We start from the raw sequence: 27,311 nt of genomic DNA on the forward strand, positions 1-27,311 counted from the left end.
AACTTCCACAAACTTTTTTTTTGGTGCAAAGCCTCCCTTGATGTGTTAGGCACGGGGGACTTTTTGAATTCTACTTCCAGAAAGTGTTTGTGATCACAGTGGCAGTCAGAAAGGCTGTGTCAGTGTCTGCCTGATAATAAGCCATCTGTGGCAACCGCAACGCCAGCGTGAGCGGCGCGGAAAGCGATTGAGAGAGAGAGAGAAAGAGGTTGGAGTGGGAGACGGAAGAGGCGAGGAGGAGAGAGGAGCAGAGCCTATTGATCTGGAGGTTTAATTAGCCATCAGATGACTCTGACAGCTTGTGTGATCTCCAGCGAGACGTGGGATCTTTGGCACAGCCGCGCTACGACGGGAAAACACGGGGATGTGGGAGGACAGCCGCGCTATGGTAGAAAACACGGAGAGACTCTGAGTGGAGGGATGGGGTTTGTAACGGGGTCTAAGAGAAAACATGACCCGCCATTATGGCCCTCCAAGCTCATCCCTAAGATCAGGACCCTGGGAATGAACGCCTCTAGACTTCCTGAGTTCCAACACATCCGCCACACTGACTTATGGCAGATGGGTACCTGGTTGTGTGGCGGAGCTCCCTGCCATCCCAGACCTCAACACCAGGCGGTGTCAAAGAAAGGCCCATATTACAGTGAAAGATTTTAGCCACCCAACCATTGGCTGTTCTCTACGCTATCATATGACAGGTCTGTTCCCTATGCTAACATATGCCAGGGTGGGGGCCCCCCACCCACCGCGGGCACGCAACCCAACATGGGCCCCCCACCCAACGAGGGCCCTGGTGTAGCCACAACCACTGCATCCCGATAGTTACACCAGTGTCAACTACCTCATACCCATGCTTCGCCTCAGAACCGGTTTATAGCCAAAATACTGTCAATCACTATTGTTTGTTGATGATTCATACTCCTTAGTGTGTGTTACTGCTTTTCTGTCACTGCAATTTCTTTATTGTACATTTCTGTCAAGCTTTTCACGGTTGTTTACGAGGCATGTGACAAAATATATTTGATTTCAGTGAGATAGGGAGGGAGAGAGACTACTGTATAGGGCAGGAGAAAGTAGAGCGAGAAAGAGATAAGGATTTTGCTGGGGATTGGTGGGTGGGGGCGGGGGGGGGGGGTGTCAGGTAAAATGAGGGTTGGAAGCATCTTAATATGGCTCCATGGCAGAGAGGTCGATAGAGGGATGACAGGACGTCATGGCTTAAGGTTTGAAATGCTGATATCAATTCCAACCGGCGGATAGGGAGCTAATCTGGACTTGGAATGGAATGAGAATTAAACTGACTGAAACCACGCAGGGAGAGAGGGAAGGAGGGATGAGTTGACATGGACGGGCTGATTATAGATCCAGCGGGGGGGGGGGACGCCTGAGGGGGGAGTAGGGGGGCGAACGGTGAAACCCGAGCCGACTCACCCATCATGCGAGGTCCCATCATGGAGTTGTGCGGCGGCATCGGAGGCGGACTGTCCAGACCATCCGTGGCCTGGTACGTGGACTGGGAGACGCGGCGCTCGTGGTTATCCAGGGGGCCGGTCAGTGGCTGCTTCTGTACCGGGGGGCTCCCGGGGGCCTCCTGGGGACAGAGGACGGTGAGTGTCAGGTGGGCATTCCGTTGCATGACTCAAAAGTCAAAAGAGAAATACTGTCCCCTGACTACGTTAATCCAACAACAACAATTTAAAGTAGCATGGATTTCCCACAGCTGTAAAAACAGCCTCATACTGTACAACAAGCATTGGTAAATGGCCAGCAGTCATCAGCGGTCAATGTATCACAGCAATGATTATTGGACGAACCAGCCACTCAATGAACATGTCACTTTTAACACAACACTCTGCCTGAGTGATCTGGAAGAAAGGGCTTTACAGAGCTTCAGACTAATGAGACCCACTCGAGTCCATGAGCAGTACAACCATTCGGTCTCAGTGAACATCCAGTGTCCCCAGAGGTTCCTTGTTCCTTACGGAGTACACTCCTGTACCTTAGACCAGGATCCAACAACCAGCAGAGCTCTGGCCAAAAGTAGTTCACTATGTAGGGACCGGGGTGTAATTCAGAACAAGACAACAGTGGAATACTGGATAGTTTATGGCGGTGGTGTTCTCTGATGAAAGAGCATCACGGGATCCAGAGAAGAACAGAACATTTCCCACCGACAGATTGAGAAGATGGAAGAAAATACAGCATCGTTTGGCAGTCACCTGTAACAGTCTTCAGAAGGGAGCTGAGAGAGCTGGTGCCGTGGAGGCAATTTTTCACACACCCACTCTCTCATTCACACTCTGTATTTCTCTCTCTCTCTCTCTCACACACACACACACACACACACACACACACACACACACACAACCACACAGAGGAGTAGTTACCCCTACATCATGTGTTAAAGACGATTCAGTCAGAGAAAGAAGAGAGACAAGGGTAAAGCAGGAGAGTGAAAGACAGAGCTTGACCCCAGACCTTGAGCAACTCAGACCTACCTGGCCACCAGCCAATAGCAACAGTAACCAAAGCTAGAGTAATAACACAGAAAGAAGAGGAGGACAGGAGAGAAGAAGAGGTGAGGGGGAGATTCTTTAGGAAAACAAACAGTGAGGCAAACGGGTTTGGAGCATGGAGAAGGAACGGCCCATGCTGTCTGAAGGACCAGACCGGTGCCATGGTGTCGGCCATCTGCTGTGGGTCTACAATGACTTATCATGGCCTGTCTGTTTAATACAAATGAGAGGTTTAATGAAGTTGGGAGCAGAGGACCTGATCTAGTCCAGGTTTGATAAGAGCAGAGCGAAACGGAAAGGATTGGCGGTGGCACACAAAGGACGAGGTGGACACAATTACAATTAGAACCACGTCCGCACTCCGAGTTCTAATAAAGCCCGGGCCAGGATGGAGCGCACTCAGTAGGGTTTCAGTTGTAAAACAGAGGGTACATTTTATTGGTTTTTCTCAGTTATTTTCTTTATCATCTTGTGAGAGTGTGGATTGGAAGGCTTATAAAAACATTGTCACTGTCTGACAGTCAGAGTAATTATGGACCGATCTCAGAGAGGAGGTAAAGAATGTCAACTGATAAAACTTCATAAGTATCTGGTATACCATTTCATAATCCCCAAATCAACTGAAATCACCACCTATACTTGGTGTCACTTGGAGATGTTCAATGTGAAGAACCATCTAACATAAAGACATAAAAAGTGACATTATCAAAATCTAATAAAACGGTCATGTGATGCAATTCCCTAACAACAGCTATTTACTTACACTGAAATGCCAACTGGAGCCACATGTTGTCTTAGTGTGTGTGTGTGTGTTTGTGTGCGAGCGTAAGTATTCACGTTTTGAAAGGTGTCGGCGCGAGCATGTATGCATACAGTGTATCCTTGCATAAGTGTTTGCATATGAGTTTGAGTCTGGGTGAATAAGCGACTACTTTTCAGTGCTATTACAAGAGGCTATCATCATCTCCTAATCTCTTAATCTAGACATCTTCAGACTGGATTATCCCGCCAAGCGAAGAAGGCCCACTGATTCACCCAAGGAGAGCCTCGTCAGGAGTTCCTCAAATTCTCACTAGATGACTAACAAACACACACACCAGACACACTCAAAAAGTTTCTCTTGATGACCCGGCAGTGTGTTTGCTTTCCGGGCATAACACTCGTCTTGGGCGCTGTGTGTTGTTGTAATCCAGCCAACGTTTCCCATAATGCGGTCAGTAATTACATTCCTTAAGCTGCCCGATGCTGTCCACAGTGGGAGCGACTAACCTGACCACCCTGTCAGACCTGTCCACTGGACACTTCAGTACCCCCCCCCCCCCCCACACACACACACACACACACACACTCTCCTCCCCAGGCGTTCTCAGTCTCCTCTCTCCATCTCTACCGCTTTCTCTCCATTTTTCTTTCCGTCTCTGTGTCTACTGGTTTCAAACCCCATCGGCGGCGTTACAAGGTGCACGGATCAACACCTTCCTGGTAGATAGCCATTCTCTCCGTTCAGTATGCATTAGCCCGGTGCCAGGCCATTTAGACTGGTGAAACTATAGCTGGGCGGCATGCTGTGATAACTAGTGGAAGGAAAATACATTGTGTCCTAGTGGAACGAAATGCTGTGCACACGTCATCACACTCAAACACATACAGGTCTGTGTTTGTGTGAGTGTGTTTTTGTGTGCCTGAATGTAAAGAACAGAACTGGACTGAACAGAGCTGACATAAGACGTTACCCCTGAAATCCCCTGTAGCACTCAAGCACGCCACTAAACCGCCTGATTCAATATGTTATCATCTAAATTGGACAAATGTAGTTTCTTAGCTGGTCCTAAATGAGTTAGTCTGCTGAAACCAGCTGCGGCTGACTGACCCTGGCCTGTAGTGGAGTGGAGAGTTGTGCTTCTCTGATTCCACAATCCACTTCACCATGTTCACCCAGCTGATAATACAACTCAACCTCCCATCATGCAATACTTCCCCTCTCTCCCCTTCTAAACCTCCACCATGAATCATTCGGATCTGCTATGACATCATGCCAAGCCGTCATCATGACACCACACGCATGATCTAATGGGACCTCAATGTCTCCCCATAACACACATTACAGCGTTCCGGGAAAGGTCAGACACAAATCTCTTTCTCTCGCTCTCTCCTCTCCCTTTCCCTCCCTCCCTCCCTCCACTTCTGTGGGGAACACATCTAAATGCATGTCGCAAGACTGTGTCGCCATCCCTGTCCACAGCAGACAGACGGTCGGTCAACTCAATACTAATAAAAGCATAATTTACAGGGCCAGGCTGATTGATAGCTCTCTCAAGGCCCTATTGATCAGGGTTACTCTCCCCTCGTCTGCAGGGCCCTGGTTCTTTTGTTAGCCAAGGCACTTCCTTCCCACTGTCAACTCCCATCAATGTTGTCGAGCTGAATCCCATTCAGACATCCATCATTGCTATGCATAAAGGGACAGTTGTACTGTTATGTAAGGGCGTTTTTCTACTCCATTAGGTTATTTCTTCAATGTAAAGTAATGTGTGTTTAGTTCGGTCTTCATAATCCACAGCAACAGGGTATTCGGTCTTCTAACCACCATCTTTAACGTGCAGCAACAGGATATGAGGGGAGCAGCTAGGTCCGTTGTTTGATTCCTCTCCGGACCTCTCTACCCATCCCACCTTGATGGATTGGGACTACCTTCCCAAATGACGCCATACTCACTTCGAAGGGGCACTACTTTTTCTTTGAACCCTGTTGGCCCAGGTCAGACGTAGTGCAATATAAAGTGCATTATCAAGCCATTTGGGACCCACGACTACAAAACTGTAGTTCATCTATAATGCAGATGGTATCTGAATCTTCCATTACCAGACCATAGCACAGCACTTCCCAGCGGACCTTGTTGCTCTTGTCCAGTAAGTGAAGTTCCCCTCGGAGCCTGCGAAGGGAGGAAGGCTGTGAACTCCTACTAATTTGTGTCCTCATCTTGTCTTACTAACCCCAGCACTGTTAAAGGCATGGCGTGCAGACAGTAAGTTACCAATGCTTTGTGTATATGTTGTAGAAACATATGGTATTGACAACAACAGAACTGAACAACTGAAGAAAGCCTGTACTTCCATTTCAAAATGTGTTATTTCTCTTGTTTTGTGCTTACTCAACTTGAGCCAGCTTACAGAGCCAGAGGTCGGACTATAGCTTACCAATTACCCACAATGCATCAGTCAGGTGTTTCAAGAGAATAGGCCAGTGTAGCACTTTATTCTGCCGTATGATATTTACATAATTGAGAGAAAGACTAGTGTTTCCAAAAGGCTTTCATGTGGTCAAGTTAAGGAAATGTTTTACATAAAACGCTTCTGTTCTGCCTCCGGGGACATCGCACTCTGCTGAGACACACAGAAACTTAAGAAGGTGGAAGGTGGGAATAGAAATATCTTTGTTTCAATAAATGAAATGAAACAAATGGAAAGGGGTTAGTGAAACCAGAAGGTGCGTCAGGGATCACAGTAGCGTCCTAAGGCTGTTATATTCATGAATTTACATTAACAGCACATTCCATACTATAAGCCAGCCTATGCTACATACAATATGAATGCTAAGCAAAATGTAGCACAGAGCAGAACAGATGAGGTCTTCATAACCTAATATGATGGTAGACTAAAACTATTAAAAGTGCCCTGGTGGCTGCTGGAGTTCCAGGCTGATTTCAAACGAGACCACAGCAAAAGAATGCTGACTTAGAATAAAGAAATAAAAGATAGGGTGTTGTAGGTTCACAATTGAAAAGGCACTCACACAGACCTAAAGACTGATTGAAGGGGCTAGGTAACCGCAAGATGACTTTGAAGAAACGAGAGACCTGCTGTCGCTTACTACGATCACTGTTATTAAACCTTACTTATCGGCCAAATGGCCTTCGTCAAAACTTTTGTTGTAAGTTAATTCCACCCTTAGGCAGAAGTTGCTCCACCCACACCCATTTGGTGTATCAGATGGAGATGGGGTGAGAACATTCCTCACTGCACATAGCAATGTGCATTTTATATATATATGCGCACACACAGAGGAGACAGGAGCGTGGTTGTGCCGTCCTACAGTCAACAGGCTGATACAGTGCTGCAGACTGTGGAATGTGACTCCCACAAGCCTCTTCATCCCATGCACTAAACAACAACAATAACAACAACAACAACAAAGACGTCAGCCGTTATCAGCTGAAACGGCCGCTGCTTCAGGAGGAGGAGGTGGGGAAGGATAATTGGACAGAATGCTGTGTGCCTAAATGCATTCATTAACGTACACTAACAGAGCCACGCGCAGGGTTCTTTGCTAAGCAACTGCTTTTGATCAAATAAACTCAAACACACACATGCGCACGCTAATACAACATTGCGGCAGTGTGTCCTGGTGTGTAAACTGATGATTAAATCATGAAAATAAAAACAAAACAGAATGTGTGAGTTCATGTGAAATAAACTACTCACAACTTCTGAACTTTTGAATGTTAACTTCCATTTGTAGCTTTTAACAAAGGTCACAAAGTGTTCAATTAATGTGTTTTGATTTGGTGACGTGCCGGAAATAATTAAAGTGGAACACAAATAGGCCGAGAACTGTGGTGATAAAAATGAATAGCATTTAAATGACTTTCCAAGAATTGAATTGAAATTAACACGTGGCAATGATATTAATAGAAGGCAGATGAGTCTGAGAAATTACAACATGTGTCCCAAACGCCACCCCATTTCTTATGTAGGACACTTCTTTGGACCAAGGGAAACATGATCCTGGTAAAAAAGTAGTGCACTAAATGCAGAAAAAGCTGGCATTTGGGATTCAGCCAAAGTCTCGAAAGCATTGATTACATTCTAATGCTTTGAACATAAATTCCCAATGACCAATCACATTCATTTACTATGTGGGTCAGAAATACACTTCCTCAAACATTTGCATGCCCTACTTATCAGTCAGAATCATTTAATGACAAGACGAAGTTCTACTTTAGAATAATGATCGCAAACTGTCCACATGGTAATGCTATGTAAGCCAAAGCCAGGAAGGACTACAATATTTCTACTCTGATGATGGTTGAATACAACTATCCATACAGTATGTTAAAACATATGCCTTCAACATATTCTTATAGAATGGTATATCTAAAACCTTGATTAGAAGATCAAAAGCCAGACAGGCTGAAAAGTCTCTCATTAAGAGTTAGTCTTAACCCATGGCCTCTTGTCACTTTGTTAAGTAGGCTACTCTGAAAATATTCTTCCTTCTCAGAGAAAGATGAACACTGTGGTCATAAGGACAAAAAAAGAAGCACTCTGCATACAGTCACTCGCCCTCTCCCATAATAATGAGATGAAATGCCTGTCAGGACAATTCCTCTCATCCGTATGCTTCTTTTGTCCATTAGTTGTCTCTCAGACGGGTTTTGGGTTGTGGGAACGAGGGGGTAGGCCTTGAACATAGCAGAGAGCAAAGAGCCTCTCTCTCGGCCACAACTCATCCAAGGCTCCATCCAGAAAGCTGGAGGCTTAAAAAACGACTCATGAATGCAACAGAACAGTGGGTGTCAAATTAGTAAGGAACAGAAAACACAACTGTGTAAGGATTAACCATGAAAGCTTTCTTTGTAACCAGTGGCTAGATTCACACCCTTATAAGCCCATTATAACCTCCATAACAAGCAAATCCAGGAAGTAGGATGGGCTCATTCTACAGGACATGGCCAGCTAATCATCCCCCTAATTGGCACATATCACTCCTCACCTCTACCCGCCTCAAAGCTGATGTGCGGTGAGTGGCCCACACTGGTCACAGTGCCTCACCCAAGTGGGTACTTCACATGGTGGTGGATGAGGTGAGCTTCCCACTTAATATGTAAAGAGCTTTAGGTGTCCATCACAATAAAAGTCCAATCAATTATTATCAGTGGAGCTTGCGAAAGCCCCACAGCTTGTCTAGAAAGACCACTAGGTTTTTTTCAGGGAGAATGCCGATATTTTAGTTTAGACTGTGAATGTTCACTATCAACATCAAACCTCTCAATCATGTTAATATGCATATTATTACTATTGTTGTCATTATTACTATTAAGCCAGTAACCTCTTTTTAAAGCATTAGTAGCATATTGCCGTGGCCTCCCTCCCCTCAGACAGAGAAGGCTCCATGTCCTTGGATGCATTCAGTACTCACATCTACTTTGCTCTTTGACAATAGTAAACTGCCACTCAATATCATGACTGACTGACTGGCTGGCTGACTGAATGGCTGGTGGGATAGAAATCACCAAGGAAAAAAATAAACTATATATGTATATATATATATATATATATATATACACACACACATACACACAATATATATTGTTTTTTGTAATAGATCTCTCTGAGCCAAAATGGAGTCTAAAACAGACCAAAAGTGTGTTTCTCCCTATCTGTCTCTGTCTGAGTAGTGTGAACCCTCCAGGCTACTCAGTGTAAGGGGCTTATGGAGAGACTGGCTGGGCTGATACGAGGGATCTTGGAAGGCCTTGAAGGGACAGGTGCCCTTGCCCAGGGACACGGAGGGGGGGGGGGGGGGGGGGTGAGAAAGGGTTGGCTGTGAGGGTTAGTATTGTGTGTGTGTGTGTGTGTGTGTCTGGGCGGGGTGGGGTGGGTGGGGGTGACTAGAGAGAGCGACCCAGCAGGAGGTCTACCCAAGGGCCATAGGAGAGACACCAATCATCATCACACCAAAAAGGATCAACGGTGATGTAGGAGGAGCGACTGAAGGGGAACGGCACTCACACACACAAAACACATGCAAGCACAGCCTCCACTTCAGACACGAGTGCTCCACTGAATGAAACCAAGTCATCTCCATAATTATCCACTCCCCATCGATCCATGGGGAGATACCAAAAGGATATTTGCTTTGCCACTTCAAAGCCAATAAAGTTTTAGAGGTATTTAAAAGACAACCCCAGGTTTATAAAACGTTATGAGAGCAGCCCAACTGGTTAAAAGATTAACATGAATGGAGCCTGAGTGGATTTGATGGGACTTGATCTTTTCTCGAATCGTAAGAAAAGCCAGCAGCACCTATCAGAACCCTATCTGGGCTAGTGAACTTCCGCAAGCTCCATTACTTTCGATCCTGCCACCTCTGTAATAGCCTGATAACAACTCCTCTCTTTAATTCGCTTTCTTACAGTCCAACCTCCCTATCTGCTTATTGCGGTGGACTGTGTCTGCCAATCATCCACCATTCAAGTGGCTCTCAACGTATCACGGAGCAGCACATTGTCAAGTCAGACATATGCAGAAAGCCGAGAAGAGTTACTATCAAAATGGGATCTTTGCAGGGAAGATTTGCATGGCAGTAAAGCTCCAGAAGGTGTCCCTCTATCTCAAAGACCCAGTACAGGAGGCCGATGGACAGAGGCTGGTGGCATGGTAAAAGTCCTAATCATTAAGCCCCCATTTATCATTTAAAGCTGACAAGTAGTCCCTCCCTCTCTTGTTATCTCGCACACTCTAATGTGGAACAACCCTCGGTCATACTCAGTGTCCAGTAGAAAAGACAGAGAAGAGATCCACAGTTCTGCTCAGAAAACACCTATCAAGCTATTGAGCTCAGCTAAGGCCAACCAACTAAACAAGTTGTTTTAAACAACCATTCTTTGATACATATATTAGCGATTCAACAGTTAACCATTAATTCTCTCACTCACACACACACACACACAGGTATTACGCTAGTACAACTTTTCGCAGTTTCCTCTTCATCACCTCGTTGCTCTTGGCAACACTCCTGGCGACAATCAGTTGGATCATCCCCCGCTTATTGCCTTCCGTCGACATGGACAGCCGCAGTGTTTCCATGGCGTCTTGGTTGGGCGTCTCTAGCAACGACTCGCCGTTGACAGCAATCAGCTGATCGTTAACCCTCAGTCGGCCGTCCTGATGACCCACACGGAAAGAAGGGTTAATATACATGAACAGTATCTGACCCCATGAAATATAATTACTATAACATACAGTATCATTTAAACATCGTCCACTAGTCGGAATGTGTGTTTAAGGTTGCAATTTTTCTTCTAGAGGAAAAACAAGGAAAATCGTATGCCCAGAGATATGGAGATACTGTGTTAAAAAGAAATGGCAAAGTGTTTGGAGATGATGAGGGATTCATTACACTATGGGCAGTAGTTCACATTTCACAGTTGGTTCTATGTGCTTTTTACATTTACGCCACTATGTCTTTTAAAGCAGCTTATTTAGGTTTTAAGAAATCAGAGCAAACACACTTCTAGCTGTTTTTATCCGAATAAATCCCTTCGCTGTCGTAACAACAATTCAAAAATGGCCCATTATAACTAGAAAGTGAATCAGGTGGGAGTAATTTAAAAGGTTGTACTATTGGAAACATTATAACATTCCAGCTAAGTTATGAAACACCGTAATACAGGGTTAGGCTATTACAAAGCAATTTACAGAAACAGATCTAAATTTGGGTGCACAATTAAAGGAGTCCTCGGTGCATTTTCTCCACACAATGAACAAAAACTGCCTTGTTATGTTCAGTACAACGCAGACACCATGTCAGCCCGGAACTGTACGTCCAACATACTGATGGACATTAACACTGCATACAACATGCACATTCAAAGTGGTAATTTGAACTCATCAGAGGAAATTCGAATGACAGCAATCTTTTGAATAAAATATTAGAATTTCATATTTCAAATAGAGTCCTGGAAAAGTGTATAACGTTTCCCTCAATCAGACGAGAACGCATTTGCGAAATTAATGAGTCATTAGGGTTGGATCTTTAGACCAGAGGAAAGAGGGCCCCCTACTGGCTACCTTTCACCACAACCGATGAGCGACCAGGATCCACCCTGCTTACAGTCAATGTGGGACACTGGCTACTATGCTGTGGTACAATACAGAAAACAGGCCTACAATCACCTTTGTTCACTCGCTGCTCCATATGAACCTTCTCTGCACCATAAGCCACATACATACACATTGCAAATCGTCAGGGGACGCAACAGAACATGTAACAGAGCAGAACAGACCAGCTGGTGGACAGCGATCAGTTGGTTCCTCACCTTGCAGGCAGCCCCTCCATTGATGATGGATTTGACAAAGATGCCAAGGTCGGCGTGGTTCTCCTTGGAGCGGTTGCCCTTCACACTGACCCCCAAGCCAGCTGACCCAGAGTCACTCAGGGGGATTTCAAAGGTCAGGAACTCCCTGGTGCCGTCCGGAGTCAACACCAGGTCATCTTCTTCGGACTTCTGTAGGGGGGAGTTAAGGGAGGAAGTGGAGCGAGAATGGGAGACGAAATGGGAATGAAGGGGGAAAAAAGCAGAGGGATAAAGATGAGTGTGTCATCTTAGTGTGGCTGTCATTGTCACTTTGCCTTGATGTCTAGCAGAGCACCGCTAATTCTCTGTCACAGTCAGACGCTCTCCCTGTGCCAGACATAGGACCAAAACAACTTGGAAAACTCCTGGTAGCAATTTAATGCTCAAAGAACCAAATTCTCATCTCCATAATGCATTTCTTGTCACATGTTTGACCCGGGACATTTAAGTGTTCTATTGGATGATTTGTTCAAGTTAATTTGTACATGAACAGAAAGAGGGAAAGAAAAGAGTCCACCCTTCTCTGTGAAACCTATTTAAAACCCCTGAGAAAGGAATACGCTCAATGAAACGTGTCAGTATTCCATACATTCTCCCGATGCAGAGGATTTCAATGGATGGGCTTACAAATCCCCAGGGCTTCCTGACGTAGGTCATTTAAAATGCAATTTTACTCTTCCCATTCCTTCAGGCAGCTTAGTTAGGGGGAGTAGAGGTGGGGGAGAAAACAGCGACATCAAAAAAGACAGTCATGGTATTTCTGTGTGCATGACAGATGCTGGTTCATTGTGACGGACAGGGGGTAGAACGTGTCCCGAATGTAGAAACTGAACAGCCTATCATAACCTGTCATGCATCCAAATCATTACTCTGCTCAGAAGACTGTGCAGACACTCCTATTGTTCCTTACTGCTTGTGGTATCCCTGATAAATGAAATACTTTTTTGCTTTATAATAACTTAATATTAAGACAATAGTAATAAGACAGTTTGGGAAGGATGAAAAGAAACGAAAAGACTAGCGGTTCTTTATCTACAAGGCACAATGATGGTACGTGTGGTGTGTTCCTGAATGCACAACGAAGCGTACGATTCAGTGCTGTGTGTAAATACACGGTCATGGAGGACGTGTGTGTGTGTGTGTTTTAGATATAGCCCTGAGTGCAGTATTAAGAGAGCTAATTCAAACAGCAGGAGCAATCAACCCTGGGACCCCCGCTCTAAGACCTCAATAACACCACTGATGAAAGTCTGGCTCTGCAAACACACACACACACCCCACACAGACACACACACAGACAAACACACAGACACACACACAGACACACACACACAGACACACACACACACACACACACCTCCACAGGACTGCCAGGTGTCTGTGGAATCCAGCTGCTGAGTGAGAACAGAGCATGTTTTCAGAGACTGAGGAGTCATTATGATGCAGCGGTGCATTCAGGTGCAGGAGCCTTTTTTTCAACACCTACCTCGGCAGGAGCCCCTATTCATCAGCCTTCCCCTGTGTGTGTGTGTGTGTGTGAGCCCCTATTCCCATGACATCCCCAGCAGTCCCTGTGGCCTTCACAATAGCCCAGTCTCCAAACCCTTGGCCTGCAGTCAGACTGGATGACTGGGCCTTCGGTAAACCCATGGATCCTTCTAACGGTGGCGTCAACACATAGCCCTCTCATTACACAGGTCTGATAAGGAGGCACGCCAGGGGATCAGCGTTCAAATCCCGCAGCCTAGCGAGTGGGAGGCGCCACCAAGGACCATCCTCAAAACAAGCCTTCTTGTTTTGATGATGCTTAGTATCACCCAAGGAGGGTGCGGCATCTTTACATGTGTCAAATAGTCAAATCATCAGATTATGAGAGTTCTTTGTCACTCACTAGTTTGTGCTGGCGATATGACACAATGCTACAGGATAGTAAGCATTTAGCATCCGACAGAAACGTAGCCATAAGGCTTCAGTTGGATGCGAACCAGCACAACATAGCTATTAGCCTTTTGGAATGTTTCGTAACTCATCAGGAAGGTGTCAGGTATCAGTTGAACTCTTGGATGGTCTTTAAAAACTGTTACGATCGTGTCCTTGCAATGTGGCCTGCAAATGTGACCACGGCAACCAAAAATGAATAAAAAACACTTCCAAAAACGCTTCCAAAACACTGACAACGACATGAATCGGCAACATGAGTCAGAAAGACACTAGGACTTCTACCATAAAAGATACAAATACATCTTAATAGGAATGATGTCTGTGGAGAGGCTTTTGGCTCGGCTGTTGAGGGCTACGGTACACTAGATGCCACAAATTAAGTCGGCCATTACTGGCCGGTGCACCGCGTCTCGTGTCCACGACAAAATGACAAGGCAACAGCCCTCCCGGCGTTGTCCTGCCCCGTATTCCTGCAGGAGGAAGCCGTGGCTGTCCGTGATCGAGAGGAAGGGCACGGATCCATTTCCATAAGATAAAGACAAGTGCTAGAGGCCAACGGAGTTCCCTAAGTGACACGACACAGCTGATATGAGGGAAGTGAAAGCTCTAAAACCAGTCCAAGGTCCCCCCTAGCTGTGCTCGGATACTGGAATACAATTACTGGAATCATAATTTCTGTGAAGATTGCTTCCTTTCTCTGATTATGACGAAGGGAACACGGCTCAGTTGAAAGATACGCTATAGAATCATTATTCCACAATGATTTTAACTGGACGTACAGGTGAACAAACAGACACCTCAGGTATCTTACAGTTAATACAATGTATTCAGTACTCCTCTCTCCTCCAGCTCCACCAGTTAATACAATGTATTCAGTACTCCTCCCTCTTCCAGCTCCACCAGTTAATACAATGTATTCAGTACTCCTCCCTCTTCCAGCTCCACCAGTTAATACAATGTATTCAGTACTCCTCTCTCCTCCAGCTCCACCAGTTAATACAATGTATTCAGTACTCCTCTCTCCTCCAGCTCCACCAGTTAATACAATGTATTCAGTACTCCTCTCTCCTCCAGCTCCACCAGTTAATACAATGTATTCACAGTACTCCTCTCTTCTCCAGCTCCACCAGTTAATACAATGAATTCAGTACTCCTCTCTCCTCCAGCTCCACCAGTTAATACAATGTATTCAGTACTCCTCTCTCCTCCAGCTCCACCAGTTGCTAGGCTGGGTCCCCAAGCAGCTGCCTAGTCCCACATTCAGCCATTCCGTCAAGCAGGAGCCGGGACTTTCCTGGCTGACACCGATACCTTTTCCGAAGGACTCACCGAACCCCAGTCAATCCCATCCAGTGGGTCCTTTGTTAATTAACAGTCTGCTTGGGTGGCATGCATTCATTAAGACCCATTGTCCTAGAGGAGAGGGTGAATTACATTGTCTGAAGAGAGACAAAGGCGGAAGCAGTCTACCATACCAAAGCCCCCTACATACAAAGTAGGAGTTTGGTCTTTCTTCTGCCACCGCATGTTACCTGCATACTGGTTGATTGTGGGAGGGTGTGTGCGCGTCTGTTTGCGTGTGCACACGCGCATGTTTGCGTTCATCAACACTTTTTCCAAGTGTGCACGTGTGTGGAGTCGCCACACATAGTACCAAAACGGAGGGAGACGGGGGAGAACCGCAGAGAGAAACGCCATCGCCGTCTCCTCTCACACACCTCAAAGACTTCTCTGCACATCAGCGCTTGAAACAATTAGCAGCACTGGAAACTTTTTCTCCCCCACACTCCTGAATTTGGCGACATAAAGGTCACTGGAAATGAATTTAAAAGCCCAAAAAGAAATCAGTCAAGGATGTAATTGCAAAGAGGGTCCATGCATGATAAGTAGTATGGTAACATGAAATTCCTTTTGATCTGTTTCTTTGTCTCCCTGACGTCTGCCCGCTGATAATAGGTGACTATTAAACACGTTTGACTTCATGCGGATTAGGATTATTCGGGTGAAATAAAAACCTAAAACACAAAGAGAACTACAGAATTGCATCCCTACTCGCTCAAGTCAAAGTAGGGTACTGCGCTGGGAACAGGGTGTTAAACGGGACACACTTCAAGTGTGACGGCTGTGCTAGACTCCACGCAAAACAGAAGTTCACACTGGGGGAGGTCCAGAGAGAGACAGACAGAGACAGATGCACACTAGGACCAGATGAATTGACTTAGTCACCTAGAATGAGCAGCTTAGGACCCCAACAGGGAAAGAGTGTGCATGCATGAATATGTATTATGATTTATAATAATAACAGTAAAAAAAAAAATGATAATATAAAAAGCAATTCCCACGCTTAATATCTTGGCCGGGTTTAGAAGTGTTGGACCTATGGGCCTATTATTCCAGGAGGCTTTGTGTAATCCAGCCTTAATGAAAGGGGATCAGGAGGCTGACGTAGTCCGAGGAAACTCAGTCAATGTGTCTGTCTAAATAGTTTCACACGACAAATGACGAGGTGTTGAAAGCGAGCGTCCGCGCCGTTGTGCATTTGTGTGCACATTGTGTGTGTGTGTGTGTGTGTGTGTGTGTGCCTGCGTAGTTTCGCACAAAACGGCACGGCGGCATCGGTTCACACTGCAGACGACCGTTACTATAGAGCTTCTGCTTGCTGCCGTCATTCCCTGAGCGTTGCCCTTTATTTCAACTGAGTGGGATGGCTGATGTTATTTACCCACAAAGAAAGGGTGTGCGACAAACAATGGAAACATGTTTCTGTGCCACACGCTAGCTGTGGTACGTCTTACTGTAACTAAGCCCTACATTAAAAATCTCTCCGACGGGTTACAAACACAGAAGGCGCACAGCAGCTCGCATCCAAAATGGTTCCCAAAGCCCTATGTAGCGCACTACTTCTGGCCATGTTCCACATGGTCCCGGTCAAAACCAGTGAACCAAATAGGGTGCCACTTCCCATGTAATGACGGTCTGAAAAACACTTATGTTTGACTAGTGTGCGTCACTGTCAGACCGGGTACTTGTTTGGATACTAATTTTGTGAGGCTGAACGTGCCCTCTGATTTCGTAATGGCCCTTTGAACAACATTTTCAACCAGCCAGTCTTACTATAAAAGAAACCGTGGCCAGAGCCGCATGTGCGTCAATCTTCGACTCTCCCGCACCTTCTGCAGAGATGTTGCGGTGAGCCAACATAGCAATAATAAGGAAATTAACATCACATGAAATTGTAATTGGGATGCACAGCATGGTCAAAATGTGTAATCACACTGCTACAGTACCGCACGGGTAATCTGTTGAGGTTTTCTGTGGTCGTAGCTAAACAATGGGCCTCACGCATATGATGACAAAACCTCACTTTCACAGGCTGTAGAACAGCTGTTGAAAACGACTAAATGAAAACAGGTGGTGAGCTTCGAAACAGTTTGAGTGTCATTAAGTGTGTCTTCTGCTACACTTTGTACTAAATTGTGTTTGTTTGGGCATTGAACATTTATTGGCACCAAGGTTGCAAAAACAAACATGAAAAAGCTACCATTACAAACCCCAGCAAATAAAGACAAAAGCTTCTCATGACAACAACAATCAAGTGGAAGAAAGGTGAAGAAAAGACGTGGGTTCAAACACAACGTTTGTGGGCCACTAAGGTAGAACACACTGGTCCCAGCAAGAGAGTAAAGCTTACAGTTCAAGCAAAACCACAGTGTAAATCCATGGAGCTCTAACAGACTGCTTGTGACACATTTTTGCTTTCATTTGATTGTATTTACAGTAACTGTCAAGAGATTGGACATTCCAACTCTTTCAAGGGTATTTCTTTACTCTCATGGTCCAACTTATACCAAACCATTTCAATTGGGTTGGGTGAATGTGGTAGTCCAATCATCTGACGCAGCTGATCACTCCATCACTTTCCATCTTGAAAAAAGGCATGTGGTTGACATGCAGGTCCAGATGGGATGGTGTATGACTGCAGTATGCTGTGGTAGACATACTGGTCCAGATGGGATGGTGTATGACTGCAGTATGCTGTGGTAGACATACTGGTCCAGATGGGATGGTGTATGACTGCAGTATGCTGTGGTAGACATACTGGTCCAGATGGGATGGTGTATGACTGCAGTATGCTGTGGTAGACATGCTGGTCCAGATGGGATGGTGTATCACTGCGGTATGCTGTGGTAGACATGCTGGTCCAGATGGGATGGTGTATCACTGCGGTTTTCTGTGGTTGACATGCTGGTCCAGATGGGATGGTGTATCACTGCGGTATGCTGTGGTAGACATACTGGTCCAGATGGGATGGTGTATGACTGTGGTATGCTGTGGTAGACATACTGGTCCAGATGGGATGGTGTATGACTGCGGTATGCTGTGGTAGACATACTGGTCCAGATGGGATGGTGTATGACTGCAGTATGCTGTGGTAGACATACTGGTACAGATGGGATGGTGTATGACTGTGGTATGCTGTGGTAGACATACTGGTCCAGATGGGATGGTGTATCACTGCGGTATGCTGTGGTAGACATGCAGGTCCAGATGGGATGGTGTATGACTGTGGTATGCTGTGGTAGACATGCTGATCCAGATGGGATGGTGTATGACTGTGGTATGCTGTGGTAGACATGCTGATCCAGATGGGATGGTGTATGACTGCGGTATGCTGTGGTAGACATGCAGGTCCAGATGGGATGGTGTATGACTGCGGTATGCTGTGGTAGACATGCTGGTCCAGATGGGATGGTGTATGACTGTGGTATGCTGTGGTAGACATGCTGGTCCAGTGTCATCGTGGGAACCACACATGCAGAGATCATCCGTTTCCACTATGAGTCTCACAAAGACAGAGCAATCGGAACCAAAAATCACACATTTGCACTTCTAATTCCCATTTCTCGTGCGTCTCGTGTAATTGGGGTCCTTCAGTAGTAATTTCTTAACAGCAGTTACACCATGAATGCCGGTTTCAAGCAGTCTCCTCTGAACAGTTGATATTGAGATGTGTTACTTGGACTCATTTATTTTGGTTACTATTTATTGGCAAATTTTTAGTTTGGTATGTCTAACTTACCAAGTGCAAATTAAATGTGTTTTCATTTCCGGTGGTTTACTTCACTTGAAGTAACCCTCAAAGTTCTTGAACTGTCTGGTATTTACTGACTTTCGCATGTTAAAGTATAGATCGACTGTCGTTTCTCATAATGATGGTCTTCTGTCTACCAACTCTACAGTGGCACAACTCAACTTATTGGCTCAAACGGAAAATAAATTAGAAATTCCACAAATCAACATGGCACACCTGTTAATTGAAATGCATTCCAGGTGGCTTCCCCATAAATCCGGTTGAGAGAATGCAAAGAGTGTGCAAAGGCACTGTATATAAATATACCCTGAGGTAAGGGCAAAATACATCCAGAGGAAGGGAGAGAAACAGATGGAGAGAGAGAGGGAGAAAGCAAGAGATATATAGAGAGAGAAATTGAAATCCTTTCTGTGCTCCTCCATCAAGTATTCCTGATGCCTATGATAACAATGTATTCATTTATTTAGAAGAATCCCATTAGCCACTGCACATTTAGCAGCTATTTTCCCTAGCATGATGAGAGAGTACCGTGTCAACACAACCAACAACAGAATAACCACAGAATAATGACTGCACTTAAATAAAATTGAGGTTTGTCAGTCACACCATGTGGTATATGTAATTTGACATCACTTCTTTGAAAGTGCTTTTAAATTTGTTCTGTGTTTGTAAGTAACCTGAACTTTACAGTTTTTGCAAAAAAAATCATAAGTTAGGCCTGGGGTTGATTACATCCAGCATATTAACTTTAGTCTCTTAGCTTCATCTGAGAAATTATACTTGTACAACTGGTCTTTTTTTTGTTTTACAATGAGTTGAATCAGTAAGAAACTCAGTGAAAGTGCTAATTTATTTTCTGCAAAAGAAACAGGAGCGCGATCCTCAGAGACAACACCTTAAGTGCTATCTACCATTCAGAGATTAAAAAAAAATACTCATCATTTAGCAACACAATTGGTTGGTTGATTTCTGTATGCTCATTCAAAGAAGCATATTTTCTCAAGTCTTTGTAGGAAATAAAGTCAACAACAAAGTTTTGGCACATTGTTAGCAGGAGTTGCAGCACATTACCTCATTGCCGCAGTAAGGCGAAAGCATAACTCTACGAGACATCTAATTATATTAACACCGAAGATGACACTTCTGTGGCCCGGCTGAATGCTAAACAGGCGCTACTGTTTCAAACAATCCAAACAAACACACTGGGGCACTCCCGAATAGAACAGCAGTAAATTAATGCAGTCACAGTTTAGCGGGAATGTCGAACAGGGTTCTGTCACTTTGCTCCAGCGGCTATCAGTGGTGGGTTAGGTGTTTGCAAGCTGAAACATGGTTCTTGGGTGAAGAATACACTCTACTCCAGGCAAGTATGTTCTGGCAAACAGTTGGTGTATTGAGCATGTTGATGAGTGCAGAGCGGCTTGGGAAGATGGGTCTCAAGGGCTTTTGTATACGGTTGTTTTGAAGGTGACTCAGGGTTGGGGCTAATGCTACTCCTTTTGTGGGAGGAACCAGATACAGCGTAGCTAGGTGTGAAGGGAATTATCCGGTGGTGAAGGGATTATAGTGAGTAACCTGGTGGTGAAGGGATTATAGTGAGTAACCTGGTGGTGAAAGGAATGTAGTGAATTAAGACTGTAGTGAATTAGCTGGTGGGTCAGTGCTGGGAGCCCAGAATCACACATACCGTGACCTATAAACAAGCAGATATACACGGTATCTTGTAACATTTGATCACTTCCTTTGTATTGGACCAAATTATTTTGCTGTGGATCCACTCAGGAAAAGGAGTCTTCTGGAAACCAAATCCATGTGCTTTGGCTGCGTATGGACGTCTCTATTTCTTCTGCACTATACTCTTAACACAGAACACTGGAACCACAACAGAAGAGGTCTTCATGCAGAGGGCGGGGTGATACAAAAAGAGACAGATTTCATCTGCTGAGGATAATTGGGCCCATTCTAACTGGAATGTGAAATAAAGGTTCACTGCATGGTTTGGCGAAGTGAAAACAATGGCATGTTTGTTTTGCTTACAGAGCCATTTCAGGGAACCAATCCAGCAGTCTGTTATTTCAATATGCATTTAAAGGGACTCACTATCAAAATACAATATTTTACTCGTTCAGAACAATCTCAAATGGGCCGATTCTGATTGCGGCAATTAGAGTTTAATAGTATAGGAGTTCAGTGGTGGAAAACATTGTGGGGGCCACTTTGATATGGAGCAGCTAATCTAAACTGCAGATGCGGGTTTGGGTTAAAGGGGACTTATTAGTCCAATAAAATAGCATGTGATACCGTCTGTCCATGTCATTGTCTCTGTTTCCCTTTCTCTCTCTCTCTGTTGTTCTGTCCCTGTGTTCTCTCTCACCCATTCTCTCTGGCTTTCACTCTTTTTCACTGAGCAAACCATCAATCCCACTGTCACATCATTCTGTAATGTAATTAATCGTGCAATTATAGATTCTCAATGCTTGACAGATACGGCTCCTAATGGATCAGTGACAACAGTGATATGATCATACAGGCGGGTTTTAATGTACTGCTTAATTACACTATGATGATCCAGAAGTACAGAACAGAACTGTCGCCATAGAGAATCATAAAAACATAATTTTCATTTAACACTTGTTCTTCGTATAACACTTGCCGTGCGGTCCAAACGGCACCTTATTCCCAATAATGCACACTACTTTTAAACACATCTGGCCAAAATGAGTGCACTATGTAGGGAACAGGGGCCCATTTGGGAAGCGGACTCTATAGTTCTATAGGGCCAAACTGTGGAAGAATGCACTTGGGGTCAATGGGCTGTGTGTTTGGTTGATCCTATTAATCTAAAACATGGTTTATGATGAGGCTCTAAAAGAACAAGGCTGTAATCGAGCCTATCATAGCCTATTGTGACGATCAAGGCACAATGTCTATACTGCCACACTAATGAGAGTACAAGGTGGCAGGTCACCATAAAGCACATGACCAGCACCTAAAAGATCAAATCCCTTTGCCGGAGAGAAGAATAATCTGTTGTTCTGTCCCTGAGCAAGGCAGTTGGCGCTAATTGCCCCCAGGTCATAGAAAATATGCCACAGGTAAAACAAGGAGTGCCTTGGCCACAGAATAGTATAACAGATTGTACTCCTACGCATGGGTCTCTCACCGAATCCCTTCGCGTCCGTGTCCGTTTAAGAGGGAACGGAAATAAAACAGATCAACATTTAGGGGTCCAAGGAGATCTTCATTTTTAAGGGCGATTCAAATGAATGAACGTTACGTGAGAACACAAAGGGGAATGCAAACACACACACACACACACACAAGTTTCGCCATGACAACGAAGTGGGCTACCACTGGGACACAGTGGGACTGAGGACGGTGGCATCATCAGGGCGCTATCTCCGTTTGTCGGCCCGGTCTGCTCAGCAGTAGGTAGCGCAGCGACTCATTTCTCTCCCCGGTGTGGTCGGCCGGCGTGGCTACTGACGCGTGACATTGACTTATTTATCACACGAGAGGAAGGTGAAATGCAATCTTGGCTCGCGGCGCCACGGCGACGACATGTCGCTCTCGGCTGTAAGCAAACGCAGCGGCGGTGCACTCTGGGTAGATAAACGCATCGATAAATACACTAGCCTATGGCGCGTAGGAGCCGTGGTTGGGAGGGTGGGGGGGGCCCGTCGTCAGCCTCTGTGTTTGCATGTTGGGAAGTGTGTGTGTGTGTGTGTGTTTGCTGTTCTGTTGTTCTCACGACGCCACGTACCGTGGCTCCTGCCGCTCCCTGTATTAGTGTACCGGGTAATTGTGTCTGCAGAAATGAATTATTCAGAAGCAGATGAGAAGACCGGGGACTTGATGTGTGTGTGTATTGGTGTACAAGTGCGTTTCAGTGTGTGTGCTTAACCCTTCCTGCCTAGACAGCCTTAGATACCGACATAGGTTTATGGCGGTCATATTTGACAGTCTTGACCACACACATCATGACCGTACGGTCTCCAGCATGCAAGACTGAACTAGGTTAGCTGGCTAGCTCCTGATCGGTCTCCGCTCTGCAGGCCGGCCGTGTGGAGGAGATCATATTTGAGCCTTTACTGATGTAATGTTATATATATTTGGATCTAAAGTAATCGCATGTTGACAGGGGGCTGGCTAAACTAGTATTGTAGCACTATGTGGTTGAGTTCAAAAAGGGTTTTCATCAAATACAGGCTGGCTCTACGAGGATTCCCCCTGCTGATATTATTACCATTACTATTGGTTTTCAATGTCTTCATGTCGGAGATACTTATCATATTGTGTGATAGCCTTTTCTACTGTTTCACTCGTACTCTCTACTACATATTTTCTCTCTTTCTCCCTTTCTTTCTCTCTCTTTTCAACCTGCGTCTCTCAATATCTGTCTCCCTCTGCCTTCCTTTAACTTAACACCTCAATGCTAACCATTAGGTATTAAATTCATGAAAATGCCTCACAAAGGTGGTCCGCTACATAAATAATAGGGAGCCATTTGACACATAGCCCCAGGCCAGTGTGCCACCCTGCCAGGCTACTGATAAGGCCTCCTGAGGAGCAAGTCTGCATTTTACCCTCCACCCACCAGGGGGCAGTCCCCACAGAACTCACATTATCTGTCATCATCATCTTCCTTCTAACCACAACACACCGATCCGCCCACCACTCCTCCACTCCCCATGAGCATCAGTTCCTGGATTATAAAAGCCACCAAGGGCCTAGCAGTCAGCGTAGCACTTATTCGTCAAGAGGCCCCATTTCTTCACAGTTCAATAAACCCTCAGTTCATAGTCACCCACTCTTCGTATTCGTGGTCTTCTGCTCAGTTCAGCGAGGGACGGGGCGGTGCTTCAGGGCAAATGTTCCTCCTCTGCCCAGTGGTTTGGACAGCACTGGGTAAAGGTTAGCAATGACAGCCTTATCAATAAGTCAGTCCATCTGTCGAAACCAGTCCCTCTGTCATTTGCTCACTGGTCTTTAGAAATGTATTCTGTTTTCCCCACAACACGGAAGGGGGGGGGGGCGCAGCTGAGGCAAATGTAATTAAATGGACAGACAAAGGGAAAATAATGATAAACCCTGAACTATTGCCGTTAACCTTTTCTGTTCTGTTGTAGGAAAACATACTTTTATTGGAAACATGTCATAAAACCTGACATTTGGCAATTAAAGTGGTTTTAGGAAAACACAAGGCACCGTGAATTAATTCCCTTGAAAAACACAGGGCCTTTCCACAATATACCAGTAAAAGAGACGCTGGCTTTACCACTGACATTAAACACCGCGAAGCAAATGTCAACAAGACAACCACGAATCCTCTCCATGATGATTTATATGACTGTTTCCTGTCAGTGTCGGAAATGTCATATATCTCTATCCTTCTCTGACAGCAGCATGCCAGCAGTAATGTGCTGCGTCACTCACAGTGAGATTTGTCTTTCCTAAATACTGCATAGTTTTTTTTTAGGGCCATGATTTAACACTTTGTTGTTTGAAGGAGGGCCTGGAAGATGCGGTTATGGAGACAGACGAGGACACATTCACAGAAGCTGCCAATGGTGGAGCTTTGCCCTCACTGAATTGTGTGTGGATTATTAAGATCCATTAAAGCTCCAGTCTTTGTGTGTTTGTTTGTGTGTTTCTATTTGTGGGTGTTGGTTTGTGTGTGTGGCAGAGTTCCTGAATGCTAATGTGACAGGCACAGCGTTTGTGTGCTAGCTAGCATTGTTCCGTCAACACACACACTAATGGGAACTTGGGGTTTGATGCAGGAGTGTTCTGAAGATGGTTACGGTTTTTCCTTTTATGTGTTTTCATATCCTTCCTTGTTTACATTGATCATTTAGCAGGTTTTACTATATAATTGCTTCTTTATTCGGCTTAAAATGTTGATGGACTATCATTTCTTTAAATCCAAAGTGCACAGATGTGCACAGAGCTGTTGACTTCGTGCAAGTACTGAAAAATACATCTGGTGGGAAAACCTTTCAAATAGCACACCACACATGTGAGCAATTTTCTAGTGACAAAAATGTTGTTGGGAATGCAACTGGTCAGTTTTCCTCCGACCGTTCTGAAAGAACCATGTCAGGTATGTCAACAGCAGCGAGCTGTTACATGTTAATTATCACGCATTATGTTTGTCCAACACGGCTGGCCCTTTGGCAGATCAACACATTCTCTTTTTATTCCCAGTCCAAAGGGAGTGCCTTGTGAACGTCCTGCTAATGTTGTTGTCAGGGTGGTGTGCTTTTCTTGGATGAACGTGTGTATTTGCTGTTGTGCATGGTGTGTTTTTACAGCGATATTTTATAATTACATATTACAATTTTTTATTTTACATATATCAATAAGGATTATGTACAAGGAAAGGCCAAAACCAGTCATTTTAAATGAGCTACTAAAACAACTCCAAAAGGCACATTTTAGACCATGCGTACTCCTTGAAGAGGGCAGGAAGTCTGTATGTTTTGGGTGACTGCACATTAAAGCAGCTGTAATGAGTGAACAGCTCAACTCAGTTCCGAGATGGAAGATGGGGCGTGAGGGAACTGCTTTTTTTTTACTTGAAACTAAACAAGCTAGAATTTTTTATCCTAGTTTACGCAACGAGTTGTAGAATATCAGGGCTCCTATCGACTGAGGTGAAAGAAGCTGTAGGCAGCATCTAGGATCCTTTTAGAAATTGTAATTATAAAAGATACACCCAAGACTTTGTCATATAATAACTATTGATTATAAATAAAATGGTCATATTGCATTATAGACTAATGCTGAATCTTTATTCAACTGCTTGTGGGGCTCAATTAATCACTGGAGAATAAGTTTTCACTCGTCGATAGGTTTTTCAATTAAACAGAAACATCTGTAGCACAGTTAGCCTACTGTACTGTATGTTATAGAGATTCCATTCTTCCTGCAGCTTTACCAGACAGCCTAGTCCCCTGATCTGTGGACTGACATTTTTTCCTATAACTGAAAAGATTTCTCTTCCAGTCATGAAAATTGATGTCCACCGTTTTGGGGTGACCATGAGAGGTCCGTCCAGGTCCCAGGATGTCTCGGCGAGACGGGGGTACAGCAACGCCACGGTTGACACCGACAGACTGAGTCCTACGAGGTTAAACCCCCTCTGTCTGAGAAGCCCGGCTGTCCTGCTAACCTAGCTTGTGGATAGAGATTTAGGGCTTGTTTGCCTGGCCACGTAGATGACAGGGGGCCTGTCAAACCTGCTGAATGCCGGCTAGAGGAGGGCAGGACATTATAATCACTATCCTCACCATCTGTTGCCAGACAGGGAAAGTCACCCCACAACTGCTCACACACCGGTATGTGTGCGCATGTGTGTGCACGCTCTCTGGCGTGTGTCTGTGTGAAGTGTCCCCACAGCAGAACGGCCCCGCATCGGAGAAGGCCTCTGTTGATGGAGAGACGGTCAGTGCAGCCCCGTCAATATCTACGGTCCCTAATGACCCCCGCGTCTCACCAGACCGCACTAGGCCTGACCACGGTCCCTAATGACCCCCGCGTCTCACCACACCGCACTAGGCCTGACCACGGTCCCCAATGACCCCCGCGTCTCACCACACCGCACTAGGCCTGACCACGGTCCCCAATGACCCCCGCGTCTCACCACACCGCACTAGGCCTGACCACGGTCCCTAATGACCCCCGCGTCTCACCAGACCGCACTAGGCCTGACCACGGTCCCTAATGACCCCCGCGTCTCACCACACCGCACTAGGCCTGACCACGGTCCCCAATGACCCCCGCGTCTCACCACACCGCACTAGGCCTGACCACGGTCCCTAATGACCCCCGCATCTCACCACACCGCACTAGGCCTGACCACGGTCCCTAATGACCCCCGCGTCTCACCACACCGCACTAGGCCTGACCAGGGTCCCTAATGACCCCCGCGTCTCACCACACCGCACTAGGCCTGACCACGGTCCCTAATGACCCCCGCGTCTCACCACACCGCACTAGGCCTGACCACGGTCCCTAATGACCCCCGCGTCTCACCAGACCGCACTAGGCCTGACCAGGGTCCCTAATGACCCCCGCGTCTCACCACACCGCACTAGGCCTGACCACAGTCCCTAATGACCCCCGCGTCTCACCACACCGCACTAGGCCTGACCACGGTCCCCAATGACCCCCGCGTCTCACCACACCGCACTAGGCCTGACCACGGTCCCCAATGACCCCCGCGTCTCACCAGACCGCACTAGGCCTGACCACGGTCCCCAATGACCCCCGCGTCTCACCAGACCGCACTAGGCCTGACCACGGTCCCCAATGACCCCCGCGTCTCACCAGACCGCACTAGGCCTGACCACGGTCCCCAATGACCCCCGCGTCTCACCAGACCGCACTAGGCCTGACCACGGTCCCAAATGACCCCCGCGTCTCACCACACCGCACTAGGCCTGACCACGGTCCCTAATGACCCCCGCGTCTCACCACATCGCACTAGGCCTGACCACGGCCCCTAGGCCACGCAGCGGAGGGAATAGGGTGCCAATTACGACGGGGCCCGTCTGCTGTGGTTAGTGGCCCCAATATCAGCGGACGGTCAGCAGCGAGTAGGATAACACTTCCCACACAG

General features: G+C 45.9%; 1 protein-coding gene across 6 annotated transcripts in view; it reads right to left on the reverse strand.

Moving 5' to 3' along the window:
* Positions 1 to 27,311, reverse strand: part of LOC105019433 (partitioning defective 3 homolog) — a 333,861-nt gene that overhangs the window by 144,491 nt on the left and 162,059 nt on the right. For all 6 annotated transcript variants that reach the window (XM_029116272.2, XM_029116267.2, XM_029116271.2 and 3 more), the window contains 3 exons: positions 11,617 to 11,805; positions 10,292 to 10,462; positions 1,432 to 1,591 (listed from right to left, as the gene is read on the reverse strand). In XM_029116272.2, the coding sequence (XP_028972105.2) occupies positions 1,432 to 1,591; positions 10,292 to 10,462; positions 11,617 to 11,805 (520 nt within the window). The remainder of the gene's footprint in view (positions 1 to 1,431; positions 1,592 to 10,291; positions 10,463 to 11,616; positions 11,806 to 27,311) is intronic.

The sequence above is a fragment of the Esox lucius genome, chromosome 21 (assembly GCF_011004845.1).
Source record: "Esox lucius isolate fEsoLuc1 chromosome 21, fEsoLuc1.pri, whole genome shotgun sequence".
In the NCBI taxonomy this organism is placed as follows: domain Eukaryota; kingdom Metazoa; phylum Chordata; class Actinopteri; order Esociformes; family Esocidae; genus Esox; species Esox lucius.